This window comes from Aphelocoma coerulescens, chromosome 1A (assembly GCF_041296385.1).
Source record: "Aphelocoma coerulescens isolate FSJ_1873_10779 chromosome 1A, UR_Acoe_1.0, whole genome shotgun sequence".
NCBI lineage: Eukaryota > Metazoa > Chordata > Aves > Passeriformes > Corvidae > Aphelocoma > Aphelocoma coerulescens.
This window is the reverse complement of record NC_091014.1, coordinates 62,763,023-62,776,560: the sequence shown is the minus strand read 5'-3', so window position 1 is coordinate 62,776,560 and position 13,538 is coordinate 62,763,023. Positions and strand designations below refer to the sequence as shown.

At 39.4% G+C, this 13,538-nt stretch overlaps 1 protein-coding gene across 4 annotated transcripts in view; it reads left to right on the top strand.

The window, feature by feature from the left end:
- Positions 1-13,538, top strand: part of DGKI (diacylglycerol kinase iota) — a 205,117-nt gene that overhangs the window by 139,080 nt on the left and 52,499 nt on the right. For 3 of the 4 annotated variants that reach the window (XM_069003139.1, XM_069003142.1, XM_069003141.1), the window contains 3 exons: positions 6,168-6,247; positions 8,095-8,139; positions 11,188-11,257. In XM_069003139.1, coding sequence (XP_068859240.1) covers positions 6,168-6,247; positions 8,095-8,139; positions 11,188-11,257 — 195 coding nt within the window. The remainder of the gene's footprint in view (positions 1-6,167; positions 6,248-8,094; positions 8,140-11,187; positions 11,258-13,538) is intronic. The other variant, XM_069003140.1, reaches the window with a different exon arrangement.

The window sequence follows — 13,538 nt, the reverse complement described above, 5'->3', positions numbered from 1 at the left end:
GCAACACCATTTCAGATTTGCACCATAAAAATGTATCAGTGAAGTAACTCACCCTAAGCAGTAACTGAACAGTTGTAGGATTCTTTAATAGAGTACATCAGCCCATACTGCCCTCAACTTGTGTGTGCCCTAGCCATGGAGAATAATCTTAGCTTGCTCAATACTACTAAGGTTAAGGAGGAATCATACCTGACTGCAGTGATGACAGTATCAGAAATAACTCTCAGCCCTGTATCAGCTCTGGTTTCTCACACTTTTACACAGAAGCAACTGTTCCTTATGTTCTCTAGAATAAAATAGCACACTAGATTCTGAAGGAATTTTAAAAGAAAATTTAGTTCAATTTGTATAACAATTGGACTGTCTGTAACCTAACAATCCTTTCCTGTGCAGCCTCCTTGCTCTGTGTGTGTGCATGATGCTTTAACATGATGGGATCTTAACCTTGAATTCTTGTCTCCTTGAGTAGCTAAATGTCTATAACGCACATGTCTCTAATATCTGTGGATTACTTGAGGGTTTTGGGGTCATCCTAGGAGTTCTTATCAGATGCATGGGGGTACATGGAGTGACAAGCTTGTGAATTATTGTGATGTGTATGTATACAGTGATACTGTAGCTTCCTCATACCAGAAATGCACTTAGGATCCTTGATCTCTCAAAGGCATTCTGACTCTCTAAAACTTAAGGATGTGACAGGTGAAGGTAATTTGGAGACTAGTTCATCTGATTTTGAACTAGCTAAGTAAGAAAAGGTCAGCACTTAGGACTTGGTATTTATATCCTGAATATATAATGTAAAAGGCAGCAGGGAGCAGAAGGCTTCCTGATGAGCCACAACAGAAATGAGCTCATATTGGGGAGCAACTTTGAGCTGGATGGATTTAGATGAGACAGGTTGGGCAGCTCTAAACCTTTTCTTTCATCCTGTAAAGGAAACACCAATGGGCATTTATTTGTCAGGAGATCTCTTAGGGGACATGGTAGAAGCTCCATAAAAGACAACATTGCCTTCACTCTGCTTAGAAGTCAGTGCCTTGCTCTAAAAACTTTGTTTTGTCAATATGTGTTGACTACACATTAGCTAATTTAGGCATTTCTTCATTACACTGGTTTAGTAAGACCTGAAGCTGAGAGGGGCTGGATAGATTGCTTAAAACCACACAGCAAAATGAAAGCAAGAGGATTAGAAATCAGTAGTGAGTTAAATATTGGAAATTGTTATTGCCTGAGGCTGGGGGAAGGAGTAAACCCAAACCATTGAAATTCCTTTCATAGAATCATAAAATGATAGAATCATACAATGATTTGAGTGGGAAGGGATCCTTAAAAATCTTCTGGTTCCAACCCACTGTCATGGGCAGGGACGCCTTCCACTAGACCAGGCTGCCCAAAGCCCCTGACCTTGAACTCTCCCAGGGATGGGACATCTACCACTTCTCTGGGCAACCCATTCCAGTGTCTTGCCACTCTCACTGTAAAGAACTTCTTCCCAATATCTAATCTAAATCTGCCTTGTCCTGACACCTCACAGGGCATATTCAGTACAGTCCTCTGCCTTTTGAGCTAGTGGGAAATTGTCATGTGTAAGTTTGACATCTTCTTTAAACTAGAAGAGATGGGCAGTATTCCAAATAGATACAAATTTATATTTACCTTAGAGGAGTGGGGAGAAGCAAGAATATTAAGTTCCTTTTCAAACTTTCCAGGAAATCATACTGTAGTTTATCTTTCTTGGATAGGCTTTTCTGTGAGGCTCTTCTGTCTGTATTCTACTTGCATGTTTCCTTGGTGCTTTTCTGATTTGATTTCCTCTTACTATTTCAGTCCTGGTTGTCCCCTTTAGATAACTCATCCCACGCACATCCTTCCTGCCTGTCTTAGTCTATCTCTGCAGACCTCACAGCTCAGGTTCCTGTTCTTCTTCTTAACCATAAATACTTATTCCTTGTTTATCCAGATCTCTGCTGTCGGCTCTTAGTCCCAATATGCATTCCCAGCTCTTCAAAATTTTTTTTCTGTAGTCTGTTCCTTTTTGTGTGGTGTTTGGCACAGGTTCTCTCTTCCTTTGACTTGGGCAGCTTCTTCCCTTTTGTGGCAAGGTACTGGAGAAGTGACTGAGACTTGAGGGGATGACTGCCTTTTCAAACATGGTCTGGTTTAATCCAATAACCTGCCCTGTGTTTTGCCTCCTTATGTGTAAGGATTTTGCAAGTGGACTAAAAAAACTGGTAACAAATGAACCTAGGAAGAATTGGGTTTTCTCAGTATAACAAGCAGAAGGGATCTGAAGAGGTACATGGCTTAGATTTGTGTGGCAAGAAAATCCTTTGTCACAAACTCAATGTTATTAAAACCATACTGGGGAAAGCCAAACCTCGTAATATAAATGTCTGAATATTTTATAATTCTCTACCAAGAATATACTTGCTCCTTCATATTCGTAATACTGGTGGAGGCCCCCTCAGGAAAATGGCATTCTTATGACATATTCAGTAGTGAGGATCCTTTATTTGTTACATTAAACATTTGCAGTCCAATGTCTAATCTCCCCAGTCCCCTGAGGTATGTCAGAATCAGAACGAGTTTTCCTGGCATTTGCATCTACTGTAATGATTTGTCTCGAGGCTGCTTTGTTTGGGATTTGAGTGGGTTAGTCATGGTATTAAGATCACAAATTGAATCCTTTCATAACAATAAACAGGGAAGTTAATTGAATTTTATAATATAGATATTTGGACTTCCTTCATTTGTGTCCCCAAAACTATTATAGAGTTCACTAGCTCTAGGTATTTAGCATGATGGGCACTTAATAGGTGGAAGATTTGTTTGTTGCTTATAAATTCCATAGCTAATTTCAGGGGGATGTAGGAAATCACTCCCAATCTTGCAGTTAATTAGAACACCACGCAAGCCATACTGCTGCATCTACCCAACCTTCCTCCTGCTGATACTTGGTTTTGGTTAGTGTTGCTAGGAACAAAAACCTTTCTGCAGTACTGGTTCAGATTATGAAGCAATTGTCTGCCTGTCTCATTTCCCAGCGTTCTTGCACTGCTGCTCCTCGCAGCTGCCTGGACAAAGTCCTTTGTAATCATTCAGGGAGCACAAAGGAACTGGGAGCTGGATGCAAGTGGCCAGAAGAGCAGGCGCCTCAGGAGAAAAATATCTGGCACTTGAATGCTGTGGCTTGGCTCATGATCTGAGACTATTCCTTATTTTTGGCATGTTCACATGTGTGGGTTTATTCATGTGTTCACAGGAGTGGACAGTGCGTGGGTACGTGGAAAGTCGCTTTGTAGCGCCCATGCTCTTAATGTAAATATTTGCCCTCCCACCTCTCACCTGGCATATCCAGTAATCCTGAGCCCCTCAGCACAGCTCTGTGCTGTCCACATCCTCATCCACACAGCAAATGCAGAGGCTCCTTTAGTCCTGGATGAAAGTGTCCACAATGTTTACTGACTGCTACGACGTTGGCTTGGTCTTTAACTGATTTATCATAAATTAACTCATTTTGCCTCTATTGCATGGTATTGCACTATTTGTAAAATGAACAGCAACCCCATAGTTTTTATCCCGTTATCAATCACTAAGCATTTGCTTTTGTTTTAGAACAGAAACTATTGTGAAGCACTTTTCAAGTCGTGACTGTGCCATGCATTTTGATTGCTTATTGTGGTTAATGATAAAAATGAGGGCTCTGAACATTTTCCTAGCTGAAAGCCAAATGCATCTTGCAAAAGGAACCAACCAAGCCACAAACAAACAACAACAACAACAAAAATTGGAAAACAACATTTTAGCATACACTGTAGTGTTATCCAGTAATGACTTCAAAGGTTTTTCAAAGGGCATGAACTATATGGAATGGAACCACTTGAGACCCACCTCACACATAATCCCTTAGCTAGCCATTGACCCCAAAAGCCATAGATCATTCTAATTCACGATTTCCAAACAGTTAAGGCAGCACCATTTTTTAAAGAGCAAAGTCACACAGCCCAGTTTCAGAACTGTTTTTTGACCACTATGAACCAGTATGACATAATTTAATTAAAGCTGTGAATCACTACTTCTTCAATCATTAGATGAGACCTATAAAGTATCACCACAAAGATATCTATTGCATGCTAGTTTTTTCTTTTTAGACATTTTGGTGGATTTCCCTAGAATGACAAATGTTTTAAGGTCCTTCTCCTTTGGACTGTCAGGAATGGTGATAGTTAAGGATTCCAATTCTGTTGTCTGTGTTGTCTTGTCAGCTCAAAGCTTTAGTCCCCATTAAGTGTACAGAAGAGAGACAAAATCTGTGATAATAGTCTGTGAGCCTGTGCTGTAACTCCCTAGTGCTCTGTAGCTATTGGAGGTGTAGCCATGTCTGCTGCAATTCAGTTTTTAGTGCTATAAATGAACTTAGCAAACACTTTTTTCAGAAAGGGCTGCAAAGGGATCTGCTCAGTTGAAACTAGATAGCCATTAAGAGCTCTCTGCAAAGAGCTTAAGGGGCTCCTGCCAAAGCAGGTTAAGCAATAATAAATGCTAAGCAAAGAGAATCAGTCTGTAACCCAGAGCACTAGAGCACGTGAAGGAAACCCTGTTTCTGACCCTCCTTCCACTCTCTTGTCTCTCAGTCTCTGTTCTGTAATGAAAGAATCTGGGAGGTCTCCATAAGACCTGTTTCCACCTTGCCCTTCTGAAAACGTGCAGGGGGATTGTCATCACTTTTGGATGTCAGTGTTATTTCGGATGTGTGAGCTCTTCCTTCCCGCCTATTCCTTCTTTATGTTACTGTTTCTTGCTCCAGCACTTTTTCCCCTGCTTCCTGTTTTCCTGGGTCCATAGCTCTTCTGCTGTTCAATTTGCTTTCCAAACACAGTTCTGGCAGCATTGCTGAGCCCTGTGCTGGCCTCTGAGGTCCACAGTGACCTTGACTGCAGTAGGTGCTCCCCAGGTCTTCTCCCTGGAAGCCGCTGAGCTCCTCTTTGTGCTTCAAGCCCCGGTGGTCCAGAAAAACAGAGCTCTGTTCCCCAACATCTTTTAGCACTGTCCTGTTCTCTTGTCAGAATGAAGAGCTTGTCAGTATTTAAATATCTCTCCCTCTTAACCAACTTCTTTTCAGCAGCAGGAAGGGTTGCAGTACAGGTGTTTTTTCTCTTTATCTCAGAAACCTTGGTGATTTTATGTTGCTGTTAATTATCCAGTTATCAAAATTGTTTATGAATTGATATTTTGTTCTCCTTCTGGAATATTTCATGTGAGGATTTAAATATTTTTCCCGCTGCTCCCATAAATCTTTTGGCCAATATTTGATTAAAGACCCTTCAGGGGGAAAAAAAGAACTTAATTCGGTGATTCAGTTTTATAAAATCTGGTACTCAAGAGTTTTCACTTGTTTTCTTTCTATTTAATGAGGTCTTAGTAGGTAGCTCTCTTGGTGCCTTTCTTGTGGAGTAATTTTTTTCCCTTTTATTGGATTCTTCATTATTTATTTTTCTTTTTGTGAATTTGTTTTGCACTCTTTTTGGCAGCAAGAACAGAATGACTGTAGAAACCTCAATCTCCCATTATTAAAAAATTTGCCCTAACCTGGAGGGAATTTTTTTCTGTATTTTCACAAGTTATCTCTTTTTTCTGTCTGACTAAATATGGAGATGTGTCAATTCTCTGTGTAGATGGAATAATGCCTGTTTTGATTTTAGAGCAGCCTTGCATCCAAATAACCTGGTGTTGGATAGTTTTCCCTGAAATCAGGCTGTAACTATCATTGCTTTAAATCTGTAGAATTTGAGTTCTGAGAATGAAATATCACTCTTATTTCAATGTATAAGGGTGCCTCCCCAAACTCTTGTTCTGGGGTGTGTTCCTTTGTTTTGCAGATAATACTTGATGTTCAGATGTGAAAATGAAGTACACAATTTAACTGAATATGTTTTAGCTTCTTTCAAGAAACCATGGAAGACGGTTGGAAATGAAATATTTGATAATTATAAATGGGTGAAACTAATGATGGATAATATGCTCCTGCTTTTAAATAACTGTTAGGATTTAGATAATAGAAAACTTTCATGAGGTTATTAAAAAACAAAATTGGAGCCCATCACAAGTCTGTTACAGTCCAAGAGACTTCAGTTAAAGAGGTTTTTCTTTGTTTTTGATTTTCTCAGCCATTCCCCTAGGAATCATAGTTGTACGAGGAGACTGTGACTTGGAGACTTGTCGTATGTACATTGACCGTCTGCAAGAGGTGAGGCTTTTGTGATTTCAGATATAATTTACTAATCTATTTTATGCTTCTTTCAGTTCTGAGTCTAATAATTGCTACAACCATGTATCAAGAGTATTGCAATTTGCCTACCATTGAAACCAAATTTCTAGAATTAAGATATGGTAATAAAAAAGTACTGAAAAATGTTCCCTAAACAGAAAATTAAAAATCATACTGATTCCTTTTAAATGATAACTGAATTGAAGTGGGTGGGTGTGTTTACTCTTTGATTCATAATGGAATACTAGGACTTTCCATATCCCTTATTGAAATTACATAAATTATGGATTAGAAAGTGTGTTATGCAAGGATAAACATTGTGGTATTTGAGTGGGTCTAATTATGCAAATGTCATTCTTTAATTCTGTCATGGAGCAATCTGAGACATCACTAAACACAGCAAATATCAACTAGATATTTTCAATGACACACAAATGGGTGTTCATGCAGCTAACAATAGTGTTGCTCTTATTCTCGAACACCTTGCCTCATGAGAGTTCATTCTACAATACAGTCTGGCAAATGCAGACTCCAAGTGGCTCATTGCCCAAATCATTTTAAGTGTGAATGCCTTTAGTGATAAAACTATTGGTTTTCATTAATGTATTGTCTCTGATTTTTTTAATCTCTTAGTGATAGCTTTCAAGAACATTTACAAGCCTGAGGACATTGGATTTACAAACAATTTATATATTTACATTTATAACAATTTATAAATTGTTGGTCTAGTTTATGTAGGAACTAGGAATCTCATCCCTTCAATTGAACTCTTTGGGAGCCTTTGACTTCCCATAGATTTTGGAACTCTGCACTTGCAGTCTGAATATGAGCATCTCACTTCAGGCTTTCACTTCTTTCCATTTCAGCCAGAATTCCCTTCATCAAATGCATTTCTGGACAATTCAGACCATGGGTGTGACTAGTATTGTCAGACATAAAACCATATTGTAAGGTGGGGCATATTTGACGTATCCAGTACAGAATATTACAGTGAAATAATCACGATGATGATCTCATCAGATTAGAAATGTGATTTCACACAGAGTTCAGGAAGTTTTAGGTATAACCCTGAAGGGTTATACCTAAACTATATCACAGCTAGATGTTCTGGTTGAATTACCCATAGTGGGTGTGGAGGAACCCTGTTTCTCCAACCTTTTGCAGAGTTTGTACTACTTTTTTGAGTGTGTGCTTGATTTGGCTCAGTCCTATTTGCTGGGAATAGAGATGCCAAGGTTTACTGGACTCTGTCAACTTGCATGGTGCCAAAGAGCAATGGTCTGCAGGCCAGGCTCTTTGGTAGACTATGTCATGAGCTATAATTATTTGACAAAATCTCTATTAAAATAAATTAGTTTCTCAAACCCTGTTAAATGTCAGGATCATTCTGATATGACCTTCTTGGAGTGAGGTTGTCTTCAAATAGAGAGAACTGTCAGTGGTTTTCTTTAGTGCATTAATCACTCAGAAATATTTGTAAAAATGTCTTCCAGATTTTTGACATATTTTCATTAATTTTGTTGCTGATGTTGTAAGTTTAGATTTGTTCTCTTGGAACAAATTGAGTTTGTAACACAGTAAATATACATTAGTGTAATCTCTATATTTTTTAAACTATTTTTTGGACCAAATGCATACAAATCTTAACTTTAAGTGTACTTTCCTTGACTTTTCTGTGGTGTTTGTTTCATATGCTTAAAACCAGTGAAAAATACTTGCAAAATGATTTGTGTTTGCCCAACCACTTCAGATAGTAGAACTGCAAACAGCTCTTGTCGTTGCTTTAATCTTTTTCATCACTGCTGTGTTCTTCATCCTCCTGCTAGGACCTACAGTCAGTAACTTCTACTACACAGAGAGTTCATTACCAGGTAAGATAAGCTTTCCTTTTAGTATCAGAACAAATAGAGGCTTAAAAATGGCAATGGTGTTCTTTGCATTCGAACTCACATGTTCTTGGGTGAAAGACCCATATGTTAGATGAGTTTCTGATCATCTGATTATCTTATTTACCCTTAAATATTGGAAGCTCGTTCTGCTTTCTCTTGGACAGGCCTTATGGAATCACCTTTAAAACTAGCACAGCATGATGATGTGAGTGATACTGCGATAGCAGTATTTTGCACACTGAAGTGAATGAGAAAATGTGTCCTGTAGGACAAATGACAAAAGTAAAATTGTTTCTCTGTTTGAGAAACTGAACAATAACATGTTTTATTTCATACCTGTTGTAATAAAATCTATCACTGAGAAAAAAAAAAAGGTGTTTTAGCAGGCCCAACCTCTTAATAATTCTGTACAGGACAGACATCTACCTTTAATGTAATATTCGGGGTAATTTTTTAATCCATCCTAAGCACATTTGTGTTTTCTGCATGAGATAAATAGATTTTAGTTTAGGTGGATAGTTCTTAAAATTGGTCTCTTTGTGTTTTACAACTTTATTCTACAGTTTATGTAATACAGAACTTGCCTTTTCAGTTGGAAGTATGATTCAAGAGCACATATTTCTCTCATTAAAGTAATTCATTGTAGAGCATGTAAATTGGAAGTAAACTAACTGAGACTAACTCTACTGACTCCTGAAATTATTTGATATTAGCACAGAAACTTGCCACAAATCATGGTCAGTTGACACAGTGCTTAGGATCACAGGACAGGTTTGCATGGTGTTGATAGCATTTTCCCAGAAATAACAATGCAAGTCTTGTTGGATCAGCAGGAATGAGTTCACTGAGAAAGCACACAGGGATCCAGCTGACAGGAATGAATTGTGGTGAAATTGTAGATAATTTCTTTGGGGTTAATGATGACCTGGGTGATACAGAATTCCAGTTTCACGAGAATGCCAGTAGATGCACTGACTGCAGACACTGTAAGAAAATGCAATTTGGCATGTTTTCCTGGAGTTGCCTTCTCTATATCAGTTCATGGTTCATTTCTTTGTTTCCCTATCCAATGCTAACTTCATATTCTTGACATTTCCATCAATCATTGCCCTGGAACTGAGTTTTAGAGAAGTGTTAGTGTCTAGCAAATTGACTAATGAACCAGCATGTATGATTCTGTTCCACTCATTATAAATTAACCTAAGTGGCTGCTGACTGCTCCATGTGTAGGAAACTGCCTGAGGTAAAATGAAGAACTAAATCTACATATATGGGGAGAGCTACAAGAGAGTATGAAATGTCAGAAATCAGCTCCATACTTGGCTCTAACCTCTGCAGTTACAGCAGTATATAAATTAGTTTCCTACCCATCTTTTGTAGTGCACAGCAGTGTGAAATCCCTAACATACCATTCATTTTTTATGATGCTGCATTTTAAATTCACCTCTCTCTGTGTTTTGTCTTCAATACTTGTTTGTCTAGGAATCTTCATTGTTTGTTTTTTTTTCTCAGTGGGTCATTTCTGCAAATTGTCCTCTTAGGTTAATTTGAGGTTTGCTCTGTATTTGTTGGTATCCCTCTACATATTGCAGAAATGAGAAAAAGCAGGGGATAAAGAGCATGAGTAGGGTGCTTGAGTTGATGGAACTGTCTTCATACTTCACTAATAAGGTGTCATGGGTACTTTTAAGTCTCATAAATGCAGTTCTCTTGTGTGATTCCTCTGCAGTTCAAAACATAGGCAGTCAGCAGAAATATTAACAAACCCAGGTGCAAATGAGAAAAAATATACCAGAGTTCTTTCTCATTCTGTTTTGTTTCTCCAGTAAGTTTAATGCTCACAAAATATCATTCCCATGGGCCTGAGAATTTGCAAGCTAGTTCTGTAGCTGAACTGTAATGAAGTCTTGGAGGGAGTATGTTGCAATATGCAATTTGTGACTTGAGCTGATATTTACCAGCAGTATTCCAATCTTCATTTTCTCAACATTTTGTACTCCATGAATTTTACTCATTTCTCCTGTTTTTATAAACTCCATTTTAGTACACACTGTTGGATGTTTTCTTGCTTTTGTCCTTTGTGTTGCAGTCCCTCCCTTTCCACACATAGTGGACTAAATATTAAGATACATAAAGCTTTGTGCATGTAGATACATCAATCTTAGCAAGCCTAGTAGAGTTCAAAGATTCTTGATTCTTTCACAAACACTCCAGTGGCAATACAATGTAACCTAAAAATCCCACAAGTCCATTAGCCTGTATTAGACAAAGTTGTATTTTAAATCTGAGTCTGTGAAATCACTGAGATGTGTTATTTTCTCCCCATGCATGGTTACAGTTCACTTTATGGGATGTTTTGCTCTCATTGTCTCCATCTCTGTAATGCACAGGGGCTGGAGACCATAAGCTGTATATGAGAACAAGGTTTATGGGATCAAGTAAAATCCTCCCTGTTGCTTCTACTCTTTCTTTTCTTGCCACATGACTTGGTACACTGGTCTGTAGTCTTTTGAAAGAGGAGTAAAGTTAAATCTTGAGGCAACGTGTACCTGAATTTACATTTACAGATGTGCTGACTGTACTGCTTAAGATGTGAATGATAGGATCTGTGTCTATACAAACTGTGTGTGCCAAATATCCATGCTACTGTGTTTTGCCCTGTGCAAATATATTTGTGTTTAAATGTTATATGCAGCAGATTTTGGAAGTTGTCTGACCATTCACTGGCAGCATGGAGCAGAACCATGATCAGCCTCTGCTCTCTTAGATCTCTTTTGATCCTTTTTGCCTCTGCAGTAAGAGATAAAACACATGGGGTTCAATGTTTGAGTCCTTGATGAGTCTGGGTCAGGAAGAAGATCTTAATTCCTCCCCAGTCATTTCATTTGGTTCCTGGGTTATATAGAGTTTGCACATTGTGCAATGTCAGTAGAGCAAAATAAAAAAATCAAAGTCTAGAAAATAGTCCCTTTTAGAGAAGAAACAGCTTGTTGGGGTTTTTTTATAATGGAATTTCCCTGCCCTATCCAGGACCAGGAAAGCTCTTTCCCCAGAGTACTTTCTGTTCAGAGGCTCTCTCCTAGATGGTGCTTCCTAGACGGTAAGTTCGTCTCCCTTCTCTTTTGCCTGGTTGCTTGCTTCTGGTGTGCTCATGGAGGGTAGATCTGAGTGTATTACTAGAGAGGGGTAATTGCTCCTTCTTGTTACCCTGAGCAGGTAAAAAAGGAGCTGAGTGTCCCCCTTTCCCTTCTCAAAAAATGAAACAGGCCCTTCATCTAGCAATCAAAATATCTGCTGTAGCTTTTTCACCCCAAAGAGAGGTGATCCCCTGAGGGAGGTTGGAAGTTTGGTTTATCAGTGTCTCTGCTGTGGTGAGCAGACTTGATTGCATGCACTGCCTGTGCTCAGAGTGCAGCCAGTTGTGGCCATTCACTGCTGCTGGTAAGGCTGAGTTCTTCACCCTGGTTTCTCTGCAAGTGCTGTAATCTTTAGGCACTACAGTGTTTAGGTGACAGAAAGGTACCTCCCTCTCCTTGTAATGCTGCACTTCATGTAACTCCCTTGTATTTGACCCAGACTTTGTCAAAGCAGATGACTTATCTGGGCTTTACACCAGGCTCCAGAGCACAGGAATTAGCAGCTGAAATGGATGGCATCTGCTTTTACAAAAGCTTCAGCATGGGGAGACTTAAATTTTTAATGCTCTAAACAAAAACAAATTCTCCTTGGCAATTTCTAATCACCCTTCCTTGTCTCTCATGAGGGACATTGATAAAAGACATAGTGAGAATCTGTTTGGTTTTTGGAGAAAGCTGGATGGGTAGATGTGTTCGGTTTTGTCTTTAGTATTTGATATTCCTGTGCAGTGCCAAAACCTACAATGCTCCATCACTGTGCCCTTGTGTCAAAACTGCAGAGTGAATGAACCTGATTTCACTCACCCAAATAAATGCAAAGTGGATACAAAAAAAAATCACATCTGATGAAGCACATTGTAGATGATAAATACTTTTGGGGTTTGTAATATGAATTATTTTGCAGTGAAAAGATTCATAATACATGCTTTATTTAGTGAATCCCCATATTTTCATGTGTTTTTCATGAGTAGCATAAATTTTCCTTGAACATATTGCTAATTCAGAGTCAATATCTGTGGCCATGCATTTGATTTATAAAGAGCTCCCAAGCATATTCTTGTTCTTTAGATTCAGAATTTAAATTAATCCCATTAGACCCATCAAATTCAGTATATGCTTGCTATACTCTCATCAGAACAAAGTAGCTTTATCTGTCACATATTTTAATGTAATCAATTCTTCTTATAAGACTGAAATCCATTTTATAAATTTTAAAAATGTTTATTTCAAGTTAATATTTTCAGTGACTGCTGTTTCATTAAGCCTTATCTTTAAATACAGCATTTAATGGGATAGGAATATCACAGAATCGTAGGAGATTAAGGGTTAGAAGGGACCTTAAAGATCATCTAGTCCAAACTCCCCCTGCCATGGGCAGGGCCACCTCTCACTAGACCAGGCTGCTCAAGGCCTTACCCAACCTGACCTTGAACACTGCCAGGGTTGGGGCATTCACAGCTCCCCTGGACAACCTGTTCAACTATCTCACCACTCTCACAGTAAAGAATTTCTTCCTAATATTTAGCCTAAATTTCCCCTTTTTTCAGTATGTACCCACTACTCCTTGTCCTGTCACCACAGTTCCTGATTAAGAGTCCCTCTTCAGCCTCCCTGTAGGCCTCTTCAGATGCTGGAAGGTTGCTTTGAGTTCTCCATGCAACCTTATCTTCTCCAGGCTGAACAGCCCCAACTTTCTCAGCCTATCTTTGTCAGGGAGGTGCTCCAGTCCTCTTATCAGCTTCAGGGCCCTCCTCTGGACTTGCTTCAACAGTTCCAGGTCCTTCTCGTGTTGGGGGCAGCAGAACTGTACACAGCAGTCCAGGTGGGGTCTCACAAGAGCAGAGGGGGAGAATCCCTTTCCTTGACCTGGTGGCCATGTTCCTTTTTACTGCAGCCCAGGACATGGTTGGCTTTCTGGGCTAAAAGCATACCCAGCAGGTTCTGCTGAGTTTTTCACCAGCCATCACCCCCAAGTCCTTCTCTGTAGGGCTGCTCTCAATCACTTCTCCACCCAGCCTGTACGTGTGCCTGGTATTACCACGGCTCCTGTGAGGACCTTGCACTTTGCTTTGTTGAACTCCACGAGGGTTGCACTGGCCAACCTCTCAAGCATGTCAAGGTTCCCCTGGCTGGTATCCCTTTGCTTCTGTGCATTGACTGCACCACCCAGGCTGGTGTGAGCAGGGAACTCACCAAGGGCACACTTGATCCCACTGTCGCTGTCTCTGACAAAGATGTTGGTCA